The sequence below is a fragment of the Daphnia carinata genome, chromosome 7 (genome assembly GCF_022539665.2).
Source record: "Daphnia carinata strain CSIRO-1 chromosome 7, CSIRO_AGI_Dcar_HiC_V3, whole genome shotgun sequence".
Lineage (NCBI taxonomy): Eukaryota > Metazoa > Arthropoda > Branchiopoda > Diplostraca > Daphniidae > Daphnia > Daphnia carinata.
In genome coordinates this window covers 7,622,859-7,650,371 of record NC_081337.1, presented here as the reverse complement: position 1 = coordinate 7,650,371, position 27,513 = coordinate 7,622,859, and the positions used below count along the sequence as shown (strand labels likewise).

The 27,513-nt window shown below is 39.4% G+C and overlaps 6 protein-coding genes and 2 long non-coding RNA genes across 11 annotated transcripts; 3 read left to right on the top strand and 5 right to left on the bottom strand.

The window, feature by feature from the left end:
• Window positions 1-980: 980 nt before the first annotated feature.
• On the bottom strand, window positions 981-1,314 carry LOC130688787 (uncharacterized). The gene is made up of 3 exons (XR_009000542.2): window positions 1,269-1,314; window positions 1,144-1,215; window positions 981-1,085 (listed from the first exon to the last, which is right to left on the bottom strand). It is a non-coding gene; the product is annotated as an uncharacterized LOC130688787 (long non-coding RNA).
• Window positions 1,315-2,425: 1,111 nt separating this feature from the next.
• On the top strand, window positions 2,426-3,754 carry LOC130688573 (coatomer subunit epsilon-like). The gene is made up of 6 exons (XM_057511561.1): window positions 2,426-2,477; window positions 2,541-2,643; window positions 2,717-2,880; window positions 2,947-3,099; window positions 3,160-3,295; window positions 3,363-3,754. The coding sequence occupies exons 2-6, from the start codon at window positions 2,542-2,544 to the stop codon at window positions 3,708-3,710; spliced, it is 903 nt and encodes a 300-aa protein (XP_057367544.1). The 5' UTR covers window positions 2,426-2,477; window position 2,541; the 3' UTR covers window positions 3,711-3,754.
• Window positions 3,743-8,378, bottom strand: LOC130688242 (sun domain-containing protein 1-like). 3 transcript variants are annotated; one of them, XM_059496253.1, is made up of 10 exons: window positions 7,650-8,378; window positions 6,503-6,675; window positions 6,311-6,427; window positions 6,043-6,246; window positions 5,487-5,938; window positions 5,182-5,401; window positions 4,803-5,105; window positions 4,426-4,709; window positions 4,266-4,358; window positions 3,743-4,205 (listed from the first exon to the last, which is right to left on the bottom strand). In XM_059496253.1, exons 1-10 carry the CDS (start codon window positions 8,117-8,119, stop codon window positions 4,095-4,097), a joined length of 2,427 nt encoding a protein of 808 aa, XP_059352236.1. In that variant the 5' UTR covers window positions 8,120-8,378; the 3' UTR covers window positions 3,743-4,094. The 3 variants fall into 3 exon arrangements, with proteins under 3 accessions (XP_059352236.1, XP_057367199.1, XP_057367207.1); XM_057511216.2 differs by having other exon boundaries at window positions 5,182-5,407; window positions 7,650-8,376; XM_057511224.2 differs by lacking the exon at window positions 7,650-8,378 and adding an exon at window positions 7,265-7,398 and having other exon boundaries at window positions 5,182-5,407.
• A 360-nt stretch (window positions 8,379-8,738) lies between these two features.
• Window positions 8,739-13,220, bottom strand: LOC130688476 (fringe glycosyltransferase-like). The gene is made up of 8 exons (XM_057511463.2): window positions 12,574-13,220; window positions 11,089-11,180; window positions 10,956-11,015; window positions 10,258-10,405; window positions 9,364-9,449; window positions 9,226-9,283; window positions 9,058-9,165; window positions 8,739-8,978 (listed from the first exon to the last, which is right to left on the bottom strand). The coding sequence occupies exons 1-8, from the start codon at window positions 13,027-13,029 to the stop codon at window positions 8,841-8,843; spliced, it is 1,146 nt and encodes a 381-aa protein (XP_057367446.1). The 5' UTR covers window positions 13,030-13,220; the 3' UTR covers window positions 8,739-8,840.
• Window positions 13,221-13,594: 374 nt separating this feature from the next.
• On the top strand, window positions 13,595-15,919 carry LOC130688305 (probable flavin-containing monoamine oxidase A). Of its 2 annotated transcripts, none has more exons than XM_057511285.2 (8): window positions 13,595-13,824; window positions 13,901-14,172; window positions 14,252-14,408; window positions 14,476-14,624; window positions 14,694-14,833; window positions 14,917-15,058; window positions 15,130-15,306; window positions 15,372-15,919. In XM_057511285.2, the coding sequence occupies exons 1-8, from the start codon at window positions 13,686-13,688 to the stop codon at window positions 15,804-15,806; spliced, it is 1,611 nt and encodes a 536-aa protein (XP_057367268.1). In that variant the 5' UTR covers window positions 13,595-13,685; the 3' UTR covers window positions 15,807-15,919. The 2 variants fall into 2 exon arrangements, with proteins under 2 accessions (XP_057367268.1, XP_057367276.1); XM_057511293.2 differs by having other exon boundaries at window positions 13,596-13,824; window positions 14,509-14,624.
• Window positions 15,893-17,593, bottom strand: LOC130688444 (evolutionarily conserved signaling intermediate in Toll pathway, mitochondrial-like). Its single transcript, XM_057511437.2, has 5 exons — window positions 16,984-17,593; window positions 16,465-16,917; window positions 16,301-16,394; window positions 16,053-16,183; window positions 15,893-15,991 (listed from the first exon to the last, which is right to left on the bottom strand). Exons 1-5 carry the CDS (start codon window positions 17,429-17,431, stop codon window positions 15,915-15,917), a joined length of 1,203 nt encoding a protein of 400 aa, XP_057367420.1. The 5' UTR covers window positions 17,432-17,593; the 3' UTR covers window positions 15,893-15,914.
• A 372-nt stretch (window positions 17,594-17,965) lies between these two features.
• Window positions 17,966-19,895, top strand: LOC130688400 (COP9 signalosome complex subunit 3-like). The gene is made up of 7 exons (XM_057511383.2): window positions 17,966-18,095; window positions 18,165-18,437; window positions 18,500-18,717; window positions 18,774-18,968; window positions 19,040-19,351; window positions 19,408-19,521; window positions 19,589-19,895. The coding sequence occupies exons 1-7, from the start codon at window positions 18,017-18,019 to the stop codon at window positions 19,763-19,765; spliced, it is 1,368 nt and encodes a 455-aa protein (XP_057367366.1). The 5' UTR covers window positions 17,966-18,016; the 3' UTR covers window positions 19,766-19,895.
• Window positions 19,896-24,495: 4,600 nt separating this feature from the next.
• LOC130688780 (uncharacterized) lies at window positions 24,496-26,847 on the bottom strand. Its single transcript, XR_009000541.2, has 3 exons — window positions 26,180-26,847; window positions 25,325-26,074; window positions 24,496-25,198 (listed from the first exon to the last, which is right to left on the bottom strand). It is a non-coding gene; the product is annotated as an uncharacterized LOC130688780 (long non-coding RNA).
• Between the last annotated feature and the right edge of the window lie 666 nt (window positions 26,848-27,513).

The window sequence follows — 27,513 nt, the reverse complement described above, 5'->3', positions numbered from 1 at the left end:
TCTCAATTGTTGCTCATGTGACTTACATGACTTATAGATTCAACTTCTGGCAGAAGCTTGGGAAAGGCCATACAAATTGCAGATGAAAATCATTGTATAAGGCTCTTGAATGATAAAATAGCACCCCTAGAATGTTGCATTGTTGATAGTTGTGTTCCCAGTATGCTGAAAATCCTTTCCTATTGGATAAATTTTTTTTTTTTAGATTAGACATGGTTGGCAAAAAGCAGAAGAAATGCTTTGTCAGAAATTCAAAAAATTTTCAAGAAAATTCCTTTCATACCTAAAAAGTCCATGTATGATGTTCATCGCTGCAATGCCAACGAAATGAAACATCTTTAGGGCCATTTAAGTACCCAGCTTCACCAACACTCTGAACGTAAAGGACAAGTTGTTCTTTAGCAAGAGAAGCAGAATTATTTGAGGCTTCTAGCTATGAGAGAACTATAAAGGATTGTTGTTACACAGGATTCATTCACACAAGATGGTACTTCTCATTAGACAATTTGCATACTCTATTACTTTACCTCATACCTTAATGGTAATGCACTTTCAGTGTTTTTCAACTGTAGGCTCACTCTTCCATCCTGTAACACTTCCAGACTTTACTTGATCCCCCACTAAAATTCTGTGAATGCAAAATAATAGCATTAAAAATACTCTTTTGATAGACAAAAAACCGAAAAGTACCTAATTCATGTTTTATGTTGAACTCGTGCTATTTCTGGGTTTCCATACCACACCCATTTTCAGCCCGAATACGGTCCCACAATTGTTCACTTCCTTCGCTGCATGGACTTATTACTAACAATTCTTTTAGTGCAGCACTAACAGAATTTAACTTTAACACACTGTCAGGTGGTAGACTGAATAACTAAACAATAAATAATTGTTTGTTAAAATTCTATACTTATTTTGAATTCTTATTTGAAAAGTTTAGGTACCTGACTGTGTTCACCTAATGCCAATTTAATCCTCATGTTCAGTTAGGGATGAGTTTGGAAAAACCTCCTTCACTGTTTGGAAACTGTTCCGTTCCAATTTGTTCTTTTCCCCTACCTGAGCTTGTAGACTCAAAATTTGAGCTACAAAACACAAATGAATAAAAGCAAATAAATAGAATCATTATGTATTAGGCCTTACCATCCTTAGCATTGCTGTTATCTAATATTTTGTGTTGTTCCAATAATTGGGCCTGCAGCTTCATAATTTGATCTAATAAACAATAATTAATAATTGAAAACCAATATAATAATGTTTATACTTACCATCCTTTTGTTGTATTATCTTATCCATTTTTCAATTGTTCCTCCAGCCACGCGTTTTTCTCCAGCCACGCTACTCAATTAACTGCTAATGGGATACAATTAACTCAAATTGCTTACATGCCTGTAATAACGAAACCGACTGGTAGATGGCTACGGGTAGAAAAAAGAGAAAAAAGTGTGATTTTTTTTTTTTTTTTTTGTTTTTTTTTTTTTTTTTTTTTTATGTAAAACGGATTGCCATACGGATTGCCATATACGAGTGTCAATTCAAAACTCAAATTTGGCAATCCGTTCTACCCCCCTCCCACTCAAAAAGTAAATAAGATTCTGTTTTACTGCTATTGCCATCTAACGGTCATATTTCTAGTTAATTTTCTGCATATACTCACGGAATATTTCTGTTGCATCGCTCTAGCGCTGTAGCGCACTGGCGCACTAGCATTGCATCAAATATTCGGTGTATTTAAAAAACGATTAACATAATAAAAGAAATAGCAATTTTCCCGGAACCAGTATTAAATTTTGAGTATATCCTGTGATATCAACAAATTCTGATGAGTTTCAGTTTTTGCAGAGAAAATTTTTAAGCCCGACTAAATAAGCCGACTTTTCTCATTTTTTCGTTTTTTACGTTTAATTAAAAAACTTTAAAGCCCATTGAAAAAAATTTTATTTCCATGACAAGCATTCAATTCTGAATCGAAGTCATGTATTTTAAGCCAAATTTAAAATTTCGCCAAAAATGAAAAAGTGAGATACCCTTCCCACTTGTGTCCAAATCGGCCAAAAACCAAATCTCTTGGAATTCGATGAAACTCATAAAGTTTAATGAAAATTGAACGCTGATTTCGATTCAGCTATTAGTTTTCTCTTTAACCTAGTCGTTTTGAAAATAAAAGAAAACAAAGTGCTGTTAGTGACACTTTTTTGCGATGTAGCGTACTGGCGCGCTAGCTTTTTCAAATATTCGATGTATTTAAAAAACGATTGATTTAGTGAAAAAAATAACAGTTTTTTCGGAATCGGAAGGCGGGAAGGGATTGCCATATGCTTGTTTTCAAACAAAAGTGTCCAGCGGAAGCAAGAATCTGCAACTAAAATGTCCGCAGTTTTCCCGGTCCACACTCCGCGTCCGCATTTTACCCTGGAACGGATTTTGACAACGGTGTTTGGAATTCTGACACGTCAAAAGGAACACCGCAACGTTAGGTTTATAGAATTTTGTACATCAGTTCTTTTTTTTTTTCCCGAACTTAAATTTTCATCCAGCAGAATGCCGGAACAACAAGGAGAGACTGATGAATTGTTTGACGTTAAAACTCAATTTTATATTGGGAACTACCAATCGGCCATCAATGAAGCTCAGAAGTTGAAGGTAAAAGCAACATGTAAATACGTTTTAGTTAGGGTTAGTCTTCACCTAATTGTATATATATATCTTGTTTTAGCTGAACAATACCCTTCAGAAGCTTGAACGTGATATCTTTGTTTATCGAGCTTATATTGCTCTGAAGAAATATGGAGTTGTCCTTAATGAAATTCATGGGGCTTCACCACCAGAGCTTCAACCATTAAAACAACTTGCAGAGTATTTATCTCAGTCTAGTAAGAGGTAAACTACAAATCTCTATTGGACCAAAATCTAAACTTGTAGTTAATATAACATTTTTTTTTTCAGGGAATCAATAGTTCTCAAACTTGATCAACAAGTATCTGGGAATATAGATGTTAATAACCATGTCTTTCTCCTTGTTGCAGCAACTATATACTACAATGAGGGTAGCTATGAAACTGCTCTTAAAGTCCTGCATCAGTCAGATAATTTAGAATGGTATCAAAGCTATTTTGTATGTCATTGTTTAAGTGTGTGAAATTCTTTACTTTCTTACAGTCGTGCACTTATGCTTCAAACACAGTTAAAAATGGATCGTGTAGACCTAGCCAAAAAAGAACTGAAAACAATGCAAGAGATTGATGATGATGCAATTTTAACACAGCTTGCTTCTGCTTGGGTCAACCTTCTTGTGGTACAAAAACATTGCTGGCTTTGCTTTTTCACCAACATGCTAATTCATTATTTGCTTCTTTGAATAGGGAGGAGAAAAACTGCAAGAAGCCTATTATACATTTCAAGAGCTTGCAGACAAAAATACACCTACTGCATTATTGTTGAATGGACAGGCTGCTTGCTTTATTGGACAAAGCAAATATGAAGAAGCAGAATCTGCACTTCAGGATGCCCTTGAGAAGGATTCCAATAACACAGATACACTAGTGAATCTTGTTGTACTTAGCCAACTTTCTGGCAAGACCCCTGAAGTCTGCAACCGCTATCTAAGCCAACTGATTGATACTGCGCCTGAACATCCATTCGCCGTAGAATTCCAGGCCAAAGAAAAATATTTTGATTTGCTCGCTAAGCAATATGTGGTGACCGCTTGAATCTGAGGATGTGGCATGAAATAAATTTCCAATTAATATGTTAATTTTTTTATTGTAGATTAGTACATTGAAATTTCCTATCAGAACGTTAAATACACATTACTACAAGACGTTGAGAAGCTATGTTAGCACAGGCAAAACCAACATACGTGGGGCTCGTTAATTTCTTAAACCATTCAAAACACATTTTTTCGGTACCATCTCTATCCCTGTAATTAATATTATTGAAAGACTAGTGTTCCGAAACGCATTTTGCCTTACAACCGGAACTTCTACTTATCGATAGCAACAGAACATGAAACGGAAATATTTATACAATTTTTTCATAAGTTTGAAATAGTATAGCAGAGATGAGATGTCCCGTATCAGTTGAGCTGAATCGAGCTAGGCTACTTGGCCATGAACACGAAACCTATAAAGGCACGTATAATTCAAATTCCCATAATTCGAATGAATCCGTAGTTCAACAATGGAGAAAGCTTCGGAACTGCGCGCCTACAAGTAAAAAAGGATTAGTTTTCCTCCTGCAACAAGTATGGCATACGGAACATGTACCTGCACTTGGAAGCTTTGCAGCGGCGTACCCAAATTGTCGTAAGTGTAATGACCAAGTTCCACGCCGGCTATGTCCACTTCCTTTGTAAGGCCCTGAAAGAATATATGAAAAATGAGGATTGGAAAAGAAATTTGTTATGGATTAGTAACTATTCATTACATAAACGGTGAAGTTTCGTGGCGCTGAATCAATTTGGCCATCTGGCGCCAAACTTCTTGGTATGTGTTCTAGCGTGAAAGCCGTAGGAATAATTTTCCTGGAAAGCTGGATCACTAGATACCCGTCAAAACCACGGAAGGACCAGCATTGACCTGGGACAATTCCCGGTTGAATCACTACTCTTGGATTATTAGGTTCACTCCATAATGAAAATCCCCAAATCGAAAGACGGGGTCGGTGAGAGTTGTATGTTTCAGTGCAACGTGTACTGAGTACCACACCCCCTATTCAAAATAAAAAATTTTAGATGGCAAGATTACGTTAAATTTATAGTTGATGCAAGTAAACAGTCTTATCGCTTTTCTGCATAGACTTACCAGCTGGTTCAAGAGCGTAATCTGCTAACCCAGTTTTATCGGAATCGTAAACACCCAGCGCAGAATGGATCAACTGCTCAACTTCGTCTTTGCCAAGTCCTTGTCCAGAATCATCATTTAAAAGTTTTATTTGGAGACCAATTTCGTTTAATAGTTCTTCTTTAATCTTTTGGATCAAGGCAGGCTTCGAATTAAGTTCCCATCGTTTTATAGCTTCCTCAACACCGATTCCCATTTGCGATGAAAGCGACCCTATTCCATTCATACGATGCTGCAGCTCTGAAAGATCACTATCCCATTTTTCTAATTGGACCAGAAAAACAGCCAATAATTTAGCAAAAGATACAAAAAAAAAAACTAGAAAAATAACATAAAATACCATGTTTTTCTTCCGCGGCGCGTTTCCATTCTTTCAATTCTTTTACCTCTTCTAGTGCTTTATTTAACAGAGAAACAGTAGCGGCAATCTTGTCCACATCTAGTCGATTTTTTTCAGATAAGGATGTTATCAAATTAGTCAATTTAGCGTCAACAAGGCCCTCGAGGATTTCAGAAGAAGCTGCGTGATCTCTAACCTGAGTCGCGGAAAGAGAAACCAACTGCTTCTGTTTTGTTTTGTGTTTTCATTCAGATAAAAAAAAAACATCAAATACGGTTAATGAAAAGAAGCTAAATCAAAATTACCTGAAATAAACCAACTTGCGTCACCACGTCTGACATCTTTCCATCATAGTTATTGATCTTTTGCTTTAGAGTTAGCAGGGCATCCTTGGTTAACTTCCATTCATTCTTTATGTTTTGTAATACTGGATCATCAACTAGATGAAGTGGAGCCGTAATGGGACTTGTGGTCGATGGTGGTAATTCTACTATAGAACTGACAGACGGGGAAGATATATCTACTAAAGGATTGAGGGATGATGAAAAGTGGTTTGAAGTTGCAGACGAATCTGATGAGGGGTTTAAAGACGATGGCGGAAAAAGGTTTGAAGATGACGGTGAATCCAACAAAAGGTTGGAATATGTGGATGAGGGAGGAAACGATTCTTGCGATGGTAATGGATTAACTTTAGTATTAGGAGGCTTATCTTCTGTGCGGAAATTGAAGACATGCAAAGCAGAATACAACAATCCACCTGATTAAATGGTAAAAATTGGCATCGGCATTAGTTAATAAATGGAAGTATAATCGACTGAAGATAAAACAATTAAAAACATAAAAATAAAAGAATGACCCAACCTGCAAAGAAGCAGAGCGGCAAAAAGAGGAAAAGCATCAGCAGATTTCGATTTATCTTGATTCGTTGCCTGCAAAAATCTCGTAATTTGGTTATTCCTCGACTTTGAAGAACACAAGTATCAAGCAATAAAGAGTAGCAGGTGATGAGATAAATCCACCATGCAAGGCTGAACATCATTCCTCTCATTTTAGAATAGGCAACACCTTGAAAAAAAAATGTATGTTTGTTAACTGTTTTTATTGCTTGAACAATGATTAAAATTTTTACTTGAAAAGCAGTAGGCTGCTGAGCTATAAGTTCTGGGAGGAGTCTTCAGCTGGTATGGTTCTTTGTCATCTAATTCAAGGTCAGATTCATGACCATTTGCGTAGTTGGTGTTTATATCTGTTTGGAAAAAAAATAAGGCAAAAAAAAAAATAAAGCATTTTTGAAGTGCAACAATATTCACATTTCCTATACCTGCAGACTTCCCAACTGAGCCAAATCTTAACTCTGGTGAAGAGAAACCAACACCATGGCATCTTTCAATTGAACGCCGTGTCATGTTTGGCATACAGATTACTCGTTCTGGAGTTACTTTAGTCCTATAGCTGTAACTTTTAGCATATGTGTAATCTGTCTTTTCAGCAGACCTGTGGTAATTTAAACAAATAAATGAATCATTGAACGAGTTTAGATTGATTTCTAGCGCTATAAACCCATAAGATGTCTATTTCACGTTACCTTTAGCTACAAAATGACCCTAGGATCTACGCAAATCTTATCAAACTATAGGGTTCCAAAAAATTTTAAAGTGTAAAATAATTCGAAGGAAATTGTGCGTTTCTTCAATACAATGACTGAATTCGAAGAAATACGAAGTTTGAAAATTAGCAGACGAAACTTTGAATGAGCAAACATAAAAAGAAGTACTGTACTAAATGTTCGTTAAGCTGGTTTTTGCGCACAATGTGGCTTTCTAAAAAAAACCGAATGCAGGTGGATTGTTCGTTAGTGGTAGCAACCTTAAACATTCAAGCTTATAAAGAAATGTATGCCAGAGAAAAAACGCACAAATATCAAAAGGATAAACATATCTATGAATACACGTTGTTGTGCCAAGATTGTTAGTTCATAAATGAATTAGAATTAGGAAACTAAAAGAAATAAAGACTCTGTACTTGTGTCGAATTGTAATGTAACTAACTTTGTTACTTAATCGTTCGCATACAATATCATTACCCTGGGCTAAGCATGGTAGAACACTCAGTTCACTGTTGCACGATTCGCGGGATAAAACTGAGGCGACTAAGGGTTTTAAAATATGAGATACACGTCAAGTGAGGCGCCGCACCAGTACTGAAGTGACGGTGCCAACATAGGGGCAATTTGACTAGATTTTTTTATTTTTGTTGAGTACGTCAGAAATATTTGCTGGATTGCCGCTGCTTAGAAACATCTTATATAATCTTATATCTTATCTTATATTATCTAATAACCTAGTGTAGAAGCAAATCATTTCATAGTTGTGGATATGCGAAATAGTTTCTACTAAGATTAATTAAAGAAAATAATCTAACTAGATAGAACACACCTCAAAATGGAAAGCATAGATTCTGGATTTTACCTCTTAAGTGGGGTAGTCTTCAAATTTATAGGTGGAGGAGTGGAGGCAAAGGTGGAAGAGGTAGTACAAAGGTCATCTTTTCTCCTGGCTTCTTCTTCTTCTGCGCTTGAGTAATCACTGGTATGATTCCTAAGTTTTTCTCTAGATGAAGTTTTCGATGAAACAGGATAATCTGGATGGCCCAACGGATGCTGTGCTTCAAGATTACGGGCAAGATTTTTTATTATACTTCCATGGGTTCCAATAACATTTTTCCTTGGTGATTTTTTGCTGTTGCTTCTGGGAGAAAATTTTAGGCGATTTCTAAAGTTCATACCATGACCTTCTGGGCATTCACTCCCATGGCGTGTACATTGTGATCTCAAAGTGAATGGGGTAGTCGAGCGACTCCTAGTTATCACAGGTTCACTTGCTGCACTACCAACACTGTCAGCATCTGAATCTTTCCTTGGTCTCGCCCGAGTTGCCATGATGTTTATGCAGGTGACTGTATCTTTACTATTTGTTGAGACTAGAATTTCATAGGCTTATTTGGGTGCCGTGCTTCGGGGGGAGCTCCGCGGGAGACCTCTCCACAGTTAATAGCTTTAACACGAACAAGACGTGCAAGATTTTGTCGTTTGCTGATTCTACTTAAAGAAAAAAGTTAAGATTCTTCTAACAAGAACAATGTACAACCAATCATTATTTTTGTTAATGTATTTTTAACACTTCGTTGGTTCTAGTATGTAGCACATCTAATCCGGGTACCACGCCTCTTGCCGCTGCTGACAGGTGGATTCTCGTTATCGTTTTTTTGTCGACTACAAGATGGCGATACTCTTAGCAGATGGCGAAAACGGCCAAATTCAAAGTTCGTCCAACCCTTTACAAGTGTTTTTCATTAAGTTGATTACCACGAGTGTTTTAGAAATGATGCGCACGCAAAATATAGATGGTATAGATGACAAAGCCGTGAATGGTAAAGCAGAAATACATGTATTCACGTACTTTCGTCAAGATCAATTAACAGAAAAAGAAGCCGTTCTATATGCTTGATTCCAAAACTAGCTACTTAAACGGACCGCTAACTGTACAGCGTAAACACAAGACACCATAAAAAATGTATGCACAAATTTTAAAATACAAACCAATGTTTTGCAACTCAAAAACGATATCACAGCTTAAATTATGTAGAAAAATTTCTTAAGCCTACCGAGGGCAGAAGCTGAAGTTTGGATACAAATGACAGTGCAAGGATAAAAACCTATACGGGTCGATTTGATTGTTGAAACCATTCAAACTAAGTACATTCATTTCGGGCCCGTAATGCGAGTAACTGAAGGTGATCTAAATATTTTGTTGTAAAAAAAAACGGTTTAAAAAACGACGTGCCCATACAATAAGTTTGCAAAGAAAACAAACTTACTTGTTCTGCAAGTTGCGATTGTTTAAGAAATTTCATTGGTTCCAAATGTGAATGGAATTCTTCTACCACCGTAAGTTGTTTGCTGAGAAGATGCTCAACAATGTAGCCCTAAACTCACAAAAATATTACGAGACATCTAGACGACAAATGTGAAGTAATCGGATTTACCATAGTCACATCATCCGGCAGCCGAATTTTATCCCCAATACTGATGAACTTCCCTCCACTGTAAATTGTAAATAAACATCATGTATTATACTTATCGTTTTGTAATGATTAACGCAATCGAAAACTAGCTCTATATACCTGGCAAGCGGTTTCATTTTCAAGCCTAGTGAACGACTTAAACAGAATCCAGCTCCTCCTGTAGCGAACCAAAAGGAAATCTTTTGCTGAAAAAGAAAAAGAAAACATCCCTAATGTTTCATTAAGTTAAATAGATTTTTCGACTAAAACATATTCTTCAATTGCTTATTAAATACCCCATCGTGAACACATTTCGTATGAAATCAACTCGTGCTGAGGGCACCAAGGCACGAGATAAAAAAATTTATGTGGGTCTCCTGCGGATCGCTAAAGGGTAGTGTCCTGAGGCCGCCAACAGCTTTAAGAGGTTGAAAGGGCAACAACAGCTGGCAAGCAAGAAGGCTAACGTTAGGAACGGAGGGGAGAACAAAGAGAGTTTCCAGATAGCGGCGGACAAGGGATTCCAGCGTACTAAATGAACAGAAGACTACGAGGGAATCAAGAATCCATTCAGGTGTAGAGCCGGAGGGCCCTCATTCAACAAACAAGTGTGTCACGCACAGAAGCTTTAGCTCACAAGAGAAAAAAAATACCATCTCGAGCTCGAGAATATAACAATGGGTACATCATTAAAAAACACAAAAAAACAAAGAAGATGAGGGAACCGAAATACCACTAGCCGGTTCTGCTGAATTACAGTGCACCTGTCGCCTTGAAGCTCGACATAGTTACCTTTTTTTTTAATACATAACTATCTTTTTTCGTCTAATCTTTTTGCAGAATGGATAGGGCAAAACATGTTCTCGTCTACAGCTACACTTTCGTGAAAAAAAGTTCGTTTTTAACAATACTTTACAAGAAATTCTCAATCAGTACCACGAGTTACTTTAAAGTTGTTTAAAATCTTCCATTGCGAGAGATCAGCATAATAATAAAATAAAAAGAATTCATTACCGGCATGTGTTCGCGGTCCAAAATTTCCAGTGGGGCTTTAATACTTGGTTTGCCGAGGTACCAATCATCTGTCCAATCGTGCTTTTGTAGCATGCGAACCAATTGGGGTACGTTGACGTAGTTGTCGTCGTCAAAATGACAAAACCATCTACAAAATAAAAGGAAAAAAAAACTTAGAATATGAAAACACGCTACGCAGTTCATATCAGATAAAAAGAAAAATAAAGAAAAGAAACAGAGGGAAAAATTGAGCTCCGAAGGCACAATTCTCCAAGATGACAGTCACGATGGATGTTGTGTTCTCCGTGACCAGACATTCCGGATGGTAGGACTAAAGTAATTTCAGGAGACGAATCAAGTTCCTTAGTTGAAGATTTTTGAAGGTGCGTTTTGATACACACGCGATCATATAACCAAGAAGGTTAATGTATTATTATCTTTGTGGCGGCACCAATTATTTCTAATGAGAAACCAGCCATTTTCAAAAGGTAAAAAAGATAAAGATAAGAAACTGCCCCAGAGAGTTTTCTCTTTCTTTTTTCAAGTTCTTTTTGGGGGAAGGGAGATGAAACAGTCACGACGAACAAAAACCAGTTAAGATGACCCTCTATCCTTGTGATAATTACAAGCCTCTTGCCGTCGGACACGACAAGAAATAAAAACAACCGAGAATTTACAGTCAACCAATGACATTTTACCGTTTGTTGCTCTCGAGGAAGGTGTCAAACTCAACGGCCATCTTGCAACACAATGCCATCCTGTACAAAGAAGAAAAAGAATTAATTTTAAAAATTGTAATTAATACGCAAGACGAATTGCAAATATATTTACCGATTGTGGGAAGCCGAGCACCCAGTATTAATCAAATGATTGTGAGTTTTCTCGCTGTATTCTTCGTCATCGGAGTCGGTAAAAAACCAAGTCTGCCACCAAGAAACCGTGAAGTTAAATCGCAATTAGATCACCAACCCACATCATACATCTGGTTTTATTCAACTAACACTACTACTCGACTATAAAAGATCATGCCCTTTTTTACATTCATACTTGCTGCAAAAAGACGGGAGCCCTCATGGCAACCTAATGAGACCCTATCGAATGACAAGCTTTCAAAAGCAGGGTAGAATCCGAGCCGCTTTGCCAACGTCCACACATGTTTTTAACGTTAAAAATAAGACCAGTTGCCCTTTTGTACGCCCAAAAGTGTATACTACTTTCCGTCATGGGTGTTGCCACGACCTTTAAACGCTTTTGTTTTCGAATGTTTGTAGCAGTTCAACTTTCAGTCGGTATCTAAAGAATACGCTAACTCTAAACTGGCTAGTTTGTTTTATTTTTCTGTTCTCCATTTCCACTTTGTCTTAAATTTTCTCTCGACACTGCAGTAGTTAATAAATTGCAGACTAGAGAACCAAAGCATCAACACACAGCCAAAGATTTTACTTTCCCACGGATTGAATGAATAGTTTTGTTTTCGCACTCGGTAGCTTTTCTACTTTGACACCCATTCCAATATATCTTCTGAAGAAGAATGACTTTACATATTGGAAAGAATATTTTATTTTAAAATATGTCTTGTCTTCAGTTGTTAGCCTAGTCTGCATGAAACAATAGAGAAGCCGGAGGAAAAGACCTATTCAGAAGATCTCAAGTGTCTCCGACACTAGAGATTTTTCTTAAAAATGACTCCACTTTTTGGAGAAAATACAGATGGGCCAAGCTCCTCCTATCGCCAGAGGCAAAGAGGGTTTACATTATACTGGAAAATAATGATACCCAGAACGGCTTGGCAGCCGTACCTGTCTTTTTTCCATCTGGAGGCCAACAAAAAGCTGGAAGCTAATTAAATGCCTCCAAGGACAGGGAACATAGTCCAACGAGTTCACTGATGGTTCCCTAGATCTATGATATTACTTCCAAACACCGAGCTGATAAAAAGTTGAAATGCCACCGACAGTTCCCATCTATAGGCGACATCTCAATCCCAGCGGATGAAACTGGTGGAATGAAAAACTTTGGTTCTTTCCTTCCCTTGGTGCATCAATCATCTGATTCGATCTCCACATTTAAAACGTGGAAGAATACATAGAAATCCATTCGCCCAGGAATTTTAGTTTTAAGAATTTCCTTTTCGTGTGTAACAGGTTGATTGGACTATTTCGTTCGTATTCTAACTCGAGACTGGGGTCGTTTCGTGACGTGCAATGGAGCTGGTATTTTAAAAACCTTGCATAGGAAGATGCTTTCACTTGGACGCGTGGAAGACGACGTTCTACTACCTTATAACAATAATGCGTAAAGTTCGGCTATTGGTACCTGTTCGCGAGCAAGTGTGAACCATGTCTTGATGATGACATCGAGTCGTGTGGCGTGAAAATTCTTGGTAGTTTTGACACTGATAAATATATCGTCTAATGACGTTTGTGGTTTACTAGCAGCAGTCGTCGTCGTGGATGTCGTAGTTGATATTGCTCTTTCGAATTCAATCGTATTATCGTCATTGTCGTCGATAGCTGACGCCACGAGTTCTTTTCCTTCTTCGCCAAACACAGATCTCAGAGATCGATCTGGCCACAAGCCCACAAAAGTTTTGATCCATGGCGGTTCTTCCTTTACTGCAGCAACGTGCTCCGTTATCGTTGCAGAACGACTTGAAGTGGCAGCGAAAGTCCGAAGCATTGCCAGTGTTGAAAACGAAAACAATAAAGCTAAAAACAGAGCTTGTAAGATTCTTCTAAGCGTTAAACGCATTTTAGAAACTTGATAGCTCATCTTTTTTAAACAGCAGTACCCACGCTAACACTTGTTCTCACAAAAATTTGCTTACATAGTAATGGGCGTTTACGGTTAAAACACAAAGTTTCATTTCTACGTAGACGCTGTTAAAATTTTAACATTTGATCACCCATGGCTGATGGCTAACTGCCCTCCGCCTAGGTGCTTGGTGACTGACGAAAACATGGAGAGATTGCCTTTCTTGTTCTCTCGGTTTTTGCCCAAGGAGCCAACAAGTGTTTGCTACAACCAGAGAGCCATCTACTGGTGAATTTGCACTCCTTAATCACGGATCAAGAATTTGAAAAGAGATGTATTATTTTGAAGTCCAGTTTCTTGGCATACAAATTAGGAACTTTGTACCAACAAAGAATACAAAAAATAAACAATCTCGTCTTGGAGTATGCTATGTATATTTCTAAAACTTTTGTTGTCGGGACGGGCGGGGCGAGCTACGTGGCTGCCGATATGGTATGATTTGTTTTTCTAATCTTTTGGCTGATAGGATATAATTTGCAAAGGTATCTCACGTTTACCCTATGTTTCAAAGTGAAATTCTAAATCTGTGCGCTGCTGCTTTTCAAGACGTCCTATTTCTCCAATTTATGTGACAGATCACTTTCACTGGGTTGAAATTTCAAAAAATATAAAAAATGGATGGAATTGTACTGCCTAATGAGGTAAAAGAATGTGACGTTATCATTATTGGTTGTGGTCTTTCAGGAATGACAGCTGCATATGAAATGTTAAAATTAGACCCAAATATTAAACTGTGTCTATTAGAGGCTAAAGGTAATCATGGTACCAACAAGAAAGCTTTATAAAATGTTTCACTTTCATTGTTTGAAATGAAATTTGTTCTTCACAGACCGCATAGGAGGAAGGACTCTCACTAATGAAATCAATATTGGAGGAGGGCAAAGAGAAAAATTTGACCTTGGAGGACAATGGGTAGCATCAAGCCAGCCTGACATTTTAGAAATACTTGAAGAACTCAACATAAAAACTTATCCCCAATTTATTAATGGGACTAAAATTATGCAAGTTGGCCAAGGCAATATAATACGAACTTACAAGTCTGACATTCCCAGCCTTGGATCTTACTGGGGTGTTATTGAATTACAACTGTTTATTTGGAAAGTAATGAAGAAAAAATTGATATCTAAACTTTTATTTCTCCTTTAAAGTGTCATATATATTTTTATTTTTTCACTTGTAGGCTGAAAAGCTAGCCAAACAAATTAGCATTGAAGATCCATATTCGTGGGATAAAGCACAAGAATACGATGCAATGACTATGGAAACGTTTGTCCGGAATAATGCCCGTTCTCAAAGTGTACGAGACACCATTCAGGCCGCTTGCCGCTCTGTGATAGGTACTTGAATAAAAACAAGTCTGGTTTATTGTGACACTTCTCCATTGTACGCCAGTATTCTTCTAAGATATTTGCATCTTAAATTTCCGCCGCTCTTCAGGATGTGACCTTGATCGAGTATCAGCACTCTTCTTCCTGGCATATGCCAATTCGGCGGGCGGTGTGATGAAATTACTTTTAGCAACCGAGAACGGGGCCCAAGAACTTCGCGTAAAAGTGCGTGAGAAAGGATATTATGCAACGTTCGCTTTGCTATCAGTTTTCAATTTTGGGTTGCTTTCACAGGGAGGCACACAACAAATTAGTGAAATTTTAGCCGATCGCATTGGCAGAGAAAACGTTCAACTGAATCAACCAGTGTCAGCTATCTATCAAGATCAAACGGAATTTATCACAGTTCACACTTTGACGGGAAAGATTTTCAGGTAACTTTTAGTAATAGAGGGAAAATAGAATAAATATAGAAAATGCTGAATTTTAAACTCTTCGACATATGTTACGTTTAAAGGGCCCGACATGTAATTACGAGTATTCCTCCTAATTGCGTAACGCGCATTCAGTTCTCACCACCGCTGTCTGAGGATCGCAAGCTTTTAATGGACAATATGCCTGTAGGGCATTTGACAAAGTTCATTATAACTTACGACAAGGTTAGGCGATCATAGTATCTTCATTGGTTCACAAATCATACCTAAAGCGCAATTCTCATTATATTAAAAAGACCTACTGGCGCGAAAACGGATTTTCCGGTGAAATCGTCAGTAACGGTGGTGGTCCATTATTAAAGTGTAGTACGGGTCCAATCAGCGTTGTTTACGATGCGACTACGGACAAAAACGTGCCTGCTCTCGTGGGATTTGTAGCAGGAAGGCCGGGAGTGGAATGGCATCGTCAAACGGTATTTCGAAAAATTTTAATGCACGGTTTCCCATTTAGTTTTCACCCATGTTAGTAACATTTTAGGCGGAGGAACGTCGCTCGTCAATTCTTGCTTGTCTTGCTGAATTCTTTGGATCTTGGGCATTGCAGCCCACTAGCTTTACTGAGAAGGTATGGGCTGATGAAGAATACAATGGAGGTTGCCCCGTCTGCTTTGGCGTTCCAGGAGTTATGTTCACTTTCAGCGCTCTTCGACGTCCTCATGGTAGAATTCACTGGTGCGGGACGGAAACATCTACACACTGGGCTGGGTATTTAAATGGTGCTGTACAATCTGGAAGACGTGCAGCTTGTGAAGTCATGAAATTGAACGGAAAAAATGTCACCCAGTTAGAAAAGCTGGTTTCTAGACAGCCATCTGCGGACGTAGATCCACTATATTCTTTTCCTAGTCTATTTACTCCAATTGTTGTTTCTCTTGCCGTCATCACTGCTTTCGTCGCCGTTTACTTTTTTTAATTACTCTTGATTTTGCTATTTACGTGGCACCATTGGAATGTTTGTGCTAACGTAAACTGAACAGAAACATGGTTTTAAAAACAATGTCTGCTGGACATAAGCTTTTATTCACAGGTCAGAAGTATCCGTTATTTTCTTAACTGCATTTACAGGTACACTAGATTCAATAGCTGGTACAATCTCACCTATGTGAAGAAAAAATAACACATATTAATCAATAAACAGTCGAAAGACAAACACTCTTACCCAAAGGAGAGTTTGTTGCGAATAAGACGCTAAGATTTGCTAAGTTCGGATTCTTTTTTTCTAAAAACCGAATCCAAGAAAGGAGCGAGTCCTTCGAACAAGTGCCTGTTACAGCTACAGCCAGAATCGTCCTTAATTAAAACAAACGTTTTAATAAAAATACAGATAATTATCAAAATTAATTCTTTTTATTTTTTTAAAATTATTACGACCAATGTAGCCTAGTAATCATTTAGCCACGCACTTACCCGTCTTCTTGTTCGTGAACAGACGGCTCAATAACAATGTCTTTTCGAGTAAGGTTTTCTTGTCCTAATATCCATGAGCGTAGCTGACTGACATCTAACACAATTTTTCTTGTTTTAAATATAAAACCGCGTAGAAACACAATTTATGCTGTTAGAATACACACCATCATAGTCAAACTGAGCTCTTTGCTTCTGGTCTTCTTCTGACAGGGGATCAGGATCAGAACGTAAAATAAAGTAATTAATACTAGTTCTTCTTAACCATATTGTGAATGCTCCTTCAACAAAGACTGTTTTCTTTTCTTGAAGTTTTGCCAAAAGTTCCCTTTGTGTAGCGCTCTGACCACTGACAATCCAAGTATCATCGATAGCGTCTTTCAATTTATTTGTTTGAAAAATTTCCATCTCTGTGGCAGGGTCGACACTACCCATTCTCTGGACAGCAAGTTTTGCTATTTCTAGGTTAGAAGTGGGGATCTTATCTGGTAGTGCCCATGGAGAAAGGTTTTTAAACTTGGGCATCCAATAATTCATTCTCATAAGTTTTTTGGTCGGGAATCCATGGCGGCCAAAAATGTTAAGAACCATAGCATCGGTTTCAGCGTCTGGACACACACCTGAAAATTTAACAACATGTAATTATTAGCAACCCAATGATTTTTTAATACAAGATTCATCCAAACCATTGTCTTCCATCTGTTCCAGAACATCAATTATGCATTGCTGTTGCTTGGGATAGTGGAAAAATTCTGCCTGAAACATATTTGTGGGGATGTATATTCCTTTTGGTAAAATATCCAAAAGGTCCTTATATGCTTGGAGATCACGATGTACACCAAATTCTTCCATGTATTTAAGGGCAGAGAGAATAAATTCTACATGTCCACGCCTGGGTCCAGGTCTAGTTGTATAGATTTTCACTGCTTCTAAAAATGTGTCTTTATTTCTTTCTTCTTCTGGAACATTAAACATAGATGATGTAACAACCAGCTGGTTGGGCTCTTTGCTTCGAAAATATGAACAGCTTTTGTGAATGTTGCGCACGTGTAGGCCAGAATATTTGTAAATAAATATTTGTGGCAAACTTTTCTGCCAAATTCTTTTCATGCTTAAACCAAAGTTCACTGCCATTTCAATATGTGCAAATCGATTTTAACTAGGTAGGCTACAAAGGAAATAGAAAACAATTCGTCAAAAACAACCAGGTCCACTCAACACATGTAGTAAGGCGGTAAATCTGTGTAGCCAAGGTTTTTTTTTATTAGAATTATTCGAATTCACCAAAACGTACAAAATAATACTGTAGACCGGTGAAATTAAGGTATATTTTTTCCTTGTTTTTACACATCAAAAGCGTCTGCTGTTATAACAATATATCGTCAACAACGTAGCAAGATATTTGTAAACAAAATTATTAACAAGATCAACTTAAAAAATCGATCTAATTTATATTGCAGTTAAGTGTACCTTAAACCTTAAAAAAGTAACCTTAGAAAGCCTTTATTGCGTAAATAAGTCAAATGAAAAATAACAATAAACGCCAAATAATAACATTCGCAAAACATGTACCTTGTATGTCCCTCTCTTGGTAGATTTTAGCAAACTAGAAAAAGATACACTTGCAGACGACATCTTGTACGTTTCTCTACTATGCCCCTCTAGCGACAGATTTCTGAAAAAAAGGAAGGCAAATACTTGCAGACGACGAAATCTTTTATGTTTCTCCCTGTAAATTCGAACATGGCGTCATCATTGGAACATTTTGTAAATTCTGTTCGTAATCTTTCCGGCGAAGGTTGTGCATTATTTAATTAGCCATCTACGATTGAAAGTTTAAAATGTTTGATTAATTTTCCATTGTCAGGAAGCTGGAGAGAACTCTATGAATTCTTAGGCAAATCCCCGGATGTGCTTATGAGGAATTCCGAACATTTGGACACCGTTCTGGATACACTTGACCCGCAACAACACAGCCTTGGTGTTTTAGCCATTTACATGGTGAAATTTATGATTTTGAACCAGAGTGCAGTCCAAAATCAAGGAATTCAAATCCCTGAGCCAGAAGTGCTCATAAACCAAGTCAGTCAGTTCATTGCAGTTTGTAATGGAGAACAAATACGTTGTGCTCCAGACTCATGTAAGTATCCAACCCATTAGGTATTGAGATAATTTAATCCAATATAAACATTGGCTATTCAGTTGCTGAGCTGTGTAATCAGTTTACCCAATGCCTAGTGGAGCAAGAGATACCTGCCAGGGGCATTGTTCCTCTTTCCAAAGCCATACGCAAAGCCAGAATGAATGAAACTCAGTTAACATCTATCCACACGAACCTTCTTCAACTGTGTCTCATGGCACAAAATTTGAAACCAGCGTTAGAATTTTTGAATGTTGATATATCTGAAATCAATTCTGAGGTACTAAATTTGTCCAATTAAAATAATCAAATTTTCACTGTGGAACACTTTCTCAGAATGGCTATTTTGATGCCAAACATTTTCTCCTCTACTATTACTATGGGGGAGTTATTAACATGGCTGTTAAAAACTTTGAGCGCGCCTTGTATTCCTTTGAAGTTGCCCTGACGACTCCGTCTTCCGCTGTCTCTCACATTATGCTGGAGTCGTACAAAAAGTACATCCTCGTATCCCTCATCCTTCACGGAAAGGTAATCATTTCATATGTCGTAAACTATTCGGAAATTCTTAATCCAACTAATTGCAATTTCAAACGAGTCAGGTTGCGCCTCTTCCCAAATACACATCTCAAGTGGTCAACCGGCTCCTAAAACCTATGAGCGCCATCTACCACGAAATAACCACGGTATTTGCTACCAACAAGCCGAATTCCCTGGAATTGGTTCTCCAAAAACACCGTGAAGTGTTGCAACGCGAAAACAACTGGGGCTTGGCCAAGCAAGTACAACAATCACTCTACAAGAAGATTATTCAGCGGCTGACTCAGACGTTTCTGACTCTGTCGCTCAACGATATGGCTCTCCGAGTTCAGCTACCCAGTGTGATGGAAGCGGAAAAACTCGTCTTGACCATGGTATTCGGTTTCATGATAAAAGTAGTGGTAAAACTTTCTGAAGGACGTGTTTGTAGATTGAGGACGGAGACATCTATGCCAGTATAAGCCAGAAGGACGGGATGGTACTGTTTCACGACAATCCGGACAAATACGATAGCACTAGCACTGTGGAACGCGTTCAGAAGGAGGTACCCTGCTTTCTGCTAGAAGCGTACTAAATATTTCACCTTTTGACTGTTCAACTCGTGTGGGCAGGTCAACATTTGCATCGAGCTGGACATGCAGGTGCAGAAAATGGAGGAAGCGATCTGCACGAACCCGGTTTTCGTGAAGAAGGCGTCAGGTGCCATGGACGAGGACGATGGAGGGAGGAGTTCGGCGGCATCAGCGCTGCAGGGTGCAGCGACCAAAGTTCCCTCCTTCTCGATATGATCACCTTTCTCATAACGTCTCGATAAATATCTGGTTACGCATTTGTTAAAGTGAGGAATTCATACACAGATTGAAATTCACAATAATTGTATTTGATACGAGCATAATTATTACACAAAGTGGAAACAAAGGTTTACAAGTGTTTAGCATTACGTTTGGAAATGAACCTTAAATTTATTAAGTCGAGGCCGTCCACAAAATCAGCTTTCACAATGATCTCAGAAACATGAAATAATATCTGGCAGATCACTGAGAAAACTAGTCTCGAGGTTTAGAGCCGAATGCACCGATGGTAGAAACACCCACACATGGCCGAAGCCGACTGGATACTGGTCTGAGGGGAGCGCATGAATGAAGAGCAAGTTTGAGGAGTGTCTGAAGTACGAAGTGATAGAGGGCGCGCACTGATGATAAGATTAAAACGCCAACTGTTTGAAGCAGAACGCTGGCAGAGATGAAACATTTCTGTTAAGTGGCGTAGTAGCCGAATAAGTAGGAGAAAGGTTGTAAATAAAAGGAAGGGCATTAAAAGAGAAAAGATGTGCGCATTCCGATGAACTTCGAGAGTTGAATGTCCCACAATTGGCGACCGGTAAAAATACAGACGGAAAAGGAGGCTGTGAGCTCTCTCTTTCCCGATCCGAGAAAGTCCGCATAAGGTGCAAAACCAGTTTATGACGGAAGGGGAAGCCTAAAACGAATGAAGGAACGATCCAAACGAAGGAGTAGATAATGAAACAACGATATTTTGCGGAGAGCCACATTTATGCAACGGCACTTGGTGGAAATGAACTCAAAAGTGGAATAAAAAAGAAAAAGGTGTCGAGGAAAGGAGGGGAGGAAAGACAATTCCAACGTTGCCGTTCTCTTCCGCATTCCGTCCACTCGAAGGGGAAGCATCTTCGAAGAGAATGTAAAAAACCAAAAAGGATTATTTTTAAAAGGCATAGGAGCACACGAGGAAACAATTAGCTTGGTAACTTCAAGCTAGACTTCCGGAAAAAGATGGAGAAAAAAAAAGATTTTAAAGGAGGTAAGTGATGGACATGAAAGAATCCCAAAGAATCAAAGTTCAAGGATATTCCGCACAAGGCGGAAAGGGAGAAGGCGCAAGGTCATTGCACGAGCCTTGAAGGCGACGGCGACGGCCACCCAAGAACGTGAGAAAGAAAAACCGTGCGCGGACGCATGTTGGCTGCCGTCGATCTCTCTTTTCTTTTTCTTTAGTTAAAGTCCCTAAAAATTTCAGAAATTAAAACAAACTCTTTGATAACGCAGATATACTTTTGAGGCTATAACTAATCCGTTGCCAAGCCAAAAAAAAAAAAAAAGCTAAGGTCACGCACTTGAATCTCTTTGCACACAATCAGCTGTTATGTTTGTTGGAGAGATTGGATACTAGCGACGAGCGAGCGACAGAGAGGCTATCACTATGCAACACACTGGAACGGACTGAGGCCACACAACCGCGTTCAGAGCAGACGAGTGTAGAGGAATGCGGTGAGGCGACGGGGCTGAATGGAACCGGGTGTGTATGTGAGAGAGAGAGAGCAAAGCCCTCGGAGAGAGAGAGAGAGAGAGCAGTGCACTGACCGCATTCCACAGACCAACTGCCGCCTCGCGCCGCCTTCCTACATGAACAAAATCCTCTCTAGTCTCTCTACAGCCACCCCCTCGCGTTTCCATTCTAAGACCTCCCTTTTCTTCATTTTCATTCAGTCTTTTCCTTCCTCCCTCTCGTCTTTCTCTCTCCTTGTCTCAATACGACTTTTTCGGAAAAGAAGAAAACCCTATTTAGGCCCTGAGACTCCGACCGATCTATCTGAGCGCTCGTTCCGGTTTAGGTGAAGAACGTGTGTGTACATCCGTCCACCCCACTTGATATTTTCAGCGCATGCACACTGGCTTTGGTGGACTGACTGCACCCACCCAACACTAACTACTCACGCCATCTGTTGATTGAACGCTGAACTGCACTAAGGATGTTTAGAAATTCCATCACATTTATATCGGATTTTTCCACTCGTCTGGACACACAAACACACACGGTCATGTACCTGTGTGTAACGAAGAAGAGAAAAGGCAAGAGGGAAAGACTGAAAAGAGAGAATGTGAAATGAAAAGAAGAAACGAAACAAGAAAAAGAGCATTTGGTGGGAGTTGCGCAGACATGGGAAAGTTTAAGTCTGGCCGATCCCACACACACACACATGGAAAAGAGACGCGCAGACTTGCACACACAAAAAGGAGAGAACCGCACTTTTGCGCCCAATTTTCCCACGCTAGCCCATGTCCCACCATCTTTGGGATGAGGAAAGGGAGACGTTGGGCGCGAGTTCATCGACAACTTGTAACACAATTCGATTTAGTCTGCCATGATTACACTTATATAGATTTTCGGTTGTGTGGAGCAAGTCGACAGCTAGCAGCAGACCATGCACGGAGCCAAAGACCCAGTACTAACAACGGCAACGACACAAGAAAGAGCAACATTCCACGATGTTCGTTCTGTTCAGGTCAGTGGCCGAGTCCACACAGCCGACCGACGCCATTGCTACCAAGTGAAAAGCCAAGAAAAAAGAGAAGAAGAACTTGGATCCTAATAAGGGCAAACTATTCAAGAGAGCAGAGCTTCATCTGGCCGACCCAAGTTTGGTGGGTAAGCAGCCAAAAAAAGGCAGACAAATTCCCTCTACTACCAGATTGGGGGAACGCCATTATCTCCAGCATCCTAAGACATTAAGAGTCAACATTCTTAATTAAATTCCCAGACCAGCAAGAAAGAACGGGAAGTGTTAAGACTTTCTTTTTCCCCCTTTTAGTCAGCGCTCCAAAAATACCTCGCCTGCGGCCAGACGTCGCGACGTCGCGAGTTTAAATTTAAACATTTTGGCAAGAACCCTCCCAACCTCCTTTTTTTTTTTTCTTCTCCCCCCCCCTGCCGCGATGCCCATTTGGTCGATCACGGGATGCTCAAGATTCTACAGACTTAGAATTGTACGGCAGTCTGTATTTATAGAAGGAGAAAAAATGCCGTCGAGAAGAAAAGCCTCGAGGCAAGGCTGTGAATTTCCAATGAATCACCTTGGCCAGAGGGGCGAGGAGATTTGGATTCTAATCGAAATACATATACGCCCCTCACTTGCCTGGACGTTCTTACATGGATGGCGAATTCAACGCACCCAACAGTCACTGCGACTACACGAGAACAAGTTGGGAATTCATTGACGGTCCGACACACAAGTCGTCGTAAAAAAATAATCGACCATGTTTTTTCGATGCCAGTGTTGTATTACTCGCGTCTGTGTGCGACATGATTTATCAGCCGTATCGTTTTACACGCCGCCGCCGCCGCCCCCCTCAGGGCCAAACTTCCAGACTCCACCCCCATTCAGACGCAAGGCTAACACGTGACGTCACTTCCTGTCTGCGAAATAAATAAAATAAAATGTGAAAAACAATTTTCTTTTTTAAATGTAGACGTGTAAACTAGTGACGGCGGCTATACGAGAGAGATGTGTTGCCATCCGAGCAGAAATCGCGTGTGGATTAGTACAGGAATGCAGACAAGAATTCTTTCTTTTCATTAGGCCTTTGCAAAAAGAAAGAAAAAAATCCGCATGGCAACAGCCGCCAAATAAAACATGGCGGTCTATCAAGTCTCCATGGCCAGTTTTCTAATTTTTTTTCCTCCATAATTTCTTTTTTTTAAGTTTTTTTTTCCCTCTCTACTAGCGATACATCCGAAAGAGAAGACGAAGAATACCAAAGGGAAAAGAGAGGAGAATAAAAAGACATGGATGAAAGAAGGGAGAAAAAAAAAAGCCACATTCCAGTGCTCAACTGGCCTGCCTCTTTCCATATAAGGCGCAGCAGCCCGTCTAGCTGTGGGCATGTCGTCGCCTTGCCCATGAAAGAACTCATCGTTGAATCGAAATATTTGCACACTAACAATGAGAATTCTAATCGAACAACCGTTAACAAAAACAGCTCTTTAAAAAACAAAAAAAACAATACTAAACCCAGTTTGATTTGTAGTCGCATAGAGTCAACGTTAGATAAGACAACTGTGCATTCCAAAACAGATAAATGATCCAGAACAACTCGTAAAAAGCCAAGGACGAAATGATAATTAAACAACAGAAAAATACACGTTACAGTAAAACGAAGTAGCTTGTTTTTGACTGTGTGTGTGTTTTTTCTTTACCCGAATGGTGAGCAGCACCGGTTTGAGGCTAGCAGTAGGTCGGAACACTGGGATGACACTTACGTGAGGTAAAAAAGTACAAGTCGGAAATGAACCAAAGTCAGGCAGCCGAAAAAAAAGAAGCGTGTAGAATATACGAAGGCTATGTATGCAACTAGTTGCGCCCAGTGTTTCGACAGAAGGTCGACTGGCCAGCAACTGAACTGCGCAACGCCATTGGGACGTCGTTCTGGAGCTCAGGCGACGGGACTCCTCAAGGCCGGCGCCGCCCGCCGGCCCCCAAAAAAAGTTTTTCGTTCTTTCTTTTTTTTTAAAGGAGGCGGAGTTTCAGTATTGCGCCGGTCTTGGCATGACGTCATCCCTCTAGTCTCATTGGTTGTTGAGAATTGTTGTAGACGATGAACCACCATTTTGTCGCCCATCCCCATCTCAAAGGAAAAAAAAAATAATAGTAATAAATAAATAGGCAACTTCCATGACCGTGGATAGTTATTATTTATTTCAATGCACTGCGTACTTCAAACAGTTTTTGGTGACATGAACGTTCACTTATCAGTTTCTTTTTTTATCGTTTTAGAATCGAAACACCTTTGGCACAGCGAGAAAAGGCGAAGAGTTGCAAGTCGCACAAAAATGGTGGAGAAACAAGAAAGTCGAAAGGGGGGGGAGGAGGAGGGGGGCAGGCTTCGGGTTTAGTTGTTGTCATGCCAACATCATTTCACCGGATCTTTGGCCAAATGCCTAAATCTAAGTACTTGTTTTACCAGTGGCATACGGCAATTTAATCCCAAAATCCACACTACATATAAGGGACATGATCATCAGTCCTCTACCGGCAAAATCAATGAACTTTGGTGGGCGTCACTTCTCAATGATATACAATTATGTGTCATTTCAACCAAGTTGATTTAACATGTTTAAATACAAAAAAATTCATTCAAATAGCGCAAAACAAGCCGTTGAATGAAATCAAAGGCAAAAAGGATTATTTATCTAGAAAAACAAAAAAAAAAGATGGCGCAGTGTTCGCCTCCATGTGTGGAAGCGGTTGCGGAGGAGGAGGTGAAATTGGAGCGGATGTCTGCGGCTTTGGCTCTATTTTATTTTTGTTTTGTGTCGAGCGCTTATCCTCTCAATACGTTAGGCCATAGAGCTCAATCTTTTCTTTTTTTTCCTTCTCCATTTTTTTATTTTATTTTTTGTTCCATGCCTGACAGTCATTTAAGCTGTCCATTTCGAATCACGTCCGAGAAGAAAGAAAGAAAAAAAAAAGATATATACTTGATGGGAACGTTAGATCTGAAATTTTAGAAAGAAAAAAAAGGGGGTGGGGAATTATAATAATAATGCACCTTTTTGGTTTAGCAGTTGATGTGGTTCTAGAAAAGGAGGTCTGTGGATAATTCTTAGGCCAAAGAGATGACGCGTTTCTTTTTCCATAAGAGGTGGCGTAGACATTTTGGTGTGGAAGAAAGTCGCAGGAATGTCGATGGATGGAGAAAACATGGCTACGTTGTATTCATGTGCACATGGAGAGAGCATTTTGGCCGGTTTTATGAATGGCTACAGCTGCAGGGGAAGCGAGGAAAAGTCAGGGTCTGCGTTCGGAAAGCAGATAAGAAAAAGCTATACGTTTCAAACTCCAAACTCTTTTTGAATGAATGAGCTCTGTTGCAGTGGCAACGCGCCCTCTTGTTTTCAGACGCGTGTCAATCTATTCCATCAGTCTAAAGGTTTACTTGTGTCTAAATACAAATGAGACGCCATTTTTTTTCGGCCCCCTTTATTCCAAAATGGCACTGATAAACAAACTCAGGTTATGATGAAAACCTAATACGTAGCCGATATTTTTCAAAGACGTTTTCTTCTCTATGCCTTACGAGAAAGAGAAAGAGAGAAAAAAGGCCGTGTGAGAGAAAAAAAGAGACCGGCTTAGAAACCGATGGCTGATAGCAAAGGCAAGATGTAGGCGAAAGGGGCGGAGTTTGACCTGAATACCATCACACTATTGTCCAACCCCCATCTGGACTGCATACTTGTGCATGTCCGGTGATGCCTTTTTGCCATGTAGACATCGACAGCAAGAAACATCACCATAAAACCTAAAATGAAATTTCAAGAAAAATTTAAAATTAAAAAAAATATGTATTTATATACATAATAATGTTTCATTTCAACCCCTTTTTTTTACTGGAGTAGATAAATACCTTGAAATTGAAGACATGAACGTGATGGAATGCACCGCTCGCGCCCTTCGTCCAGGAAGTCGGTCTAGAAATGATATGCCCACCACCTACACACCCCTCTGCATTTTGACTGCCTTGGTGCATTTCTAACGGAATGTCGACGTTTTGTGGCACCTGCCAAAAATTCTACGTGGGGCAACAGCAGCTCGAAAAATCGAAATGCCGCCGTTGCCTGATGTGTGTTTTACACGCTCATTACAGCAGCAGTTCATTGAGGATAACAATACATTACACCCCTCGAAAAAAAAAAAAAAAACGAGCCGAGGGTCGTACCTGTGTCTGACAAACCAAAGACGACAACACAATACAATCTCCCTAATTTGCCTGTGTCAAAAAAATTAAGTTGGATCAACGTTGATCGGCGCCATTTTTTTAAGTTCGTTCTCAGATGGATGTTGTGGTTTTAGGCAAATTGTTTCGTACCCGAATCTTTGCAAATTGGGATTGGAAAATGAAGTACACAGCAACAGTCAACACAATGGCTCAAGACAACAATAGACGACGTTGTTGGATGCTACAAAAAAACAAAACAACGTGAAAAATGTGAGTTCTCCCCTTAAACAAGATGTCTGCTAAACTCACGAAAAGTGAAAAATGGGGGAGATCGCAAAGCAGATTATCTTCGGGTAAGTTACGCTTGACGGATTTGTAACACAGCAGCACGTATTAGTGGATTAATGTTATGATCGTTTATCAAGCAAAATGTTTTTGGAGGGGGGACGTGAAAACAATTTGCCTACTGTTAAAAATCAAATGATTATTTCCATTGAATTGATTTGTTTTTGCCTATGGGGTGATTTTGTTTATTTTCCTGTTTCCCAATAATTTGAGATGATTTGCTCATGTCCTATTTGCTATTTAACTATCCAATTAAACTTAAATCGAAGGTGAATTGCCGATTTGGACATTTTAGAAAAGAAAAAAAAAATCATGAAAAATTGAAGCAATTGAGGCCGGCCTTGGGAAAGACTCAAATGCGCAGTAGGCAAAAACATTTGCTGGCGGACGATGGCTAGTTTTTATCATCTGGCTACTTGGCGTGTCCATTTCGGTCAATGATTAAAAAACGGATGCTCAATCAAAGCAACGTGACGCAAAAATAAAACAAGTCAAGGGCGAAGAAAATTGTTCACGTCCAAAAAATCAGCTGAAAAATCGGTTGGTTCTTTTCGTCTTGTCGCACTGTCCGCCATTATCGCCAACGTCGGCCATTTTGTGCATCTATACCTGACGTCACTCCAAAACCGTACAGAGAAGGCCAGATGCGCGCAGACGAATGGAGGAGAGAAACAAAT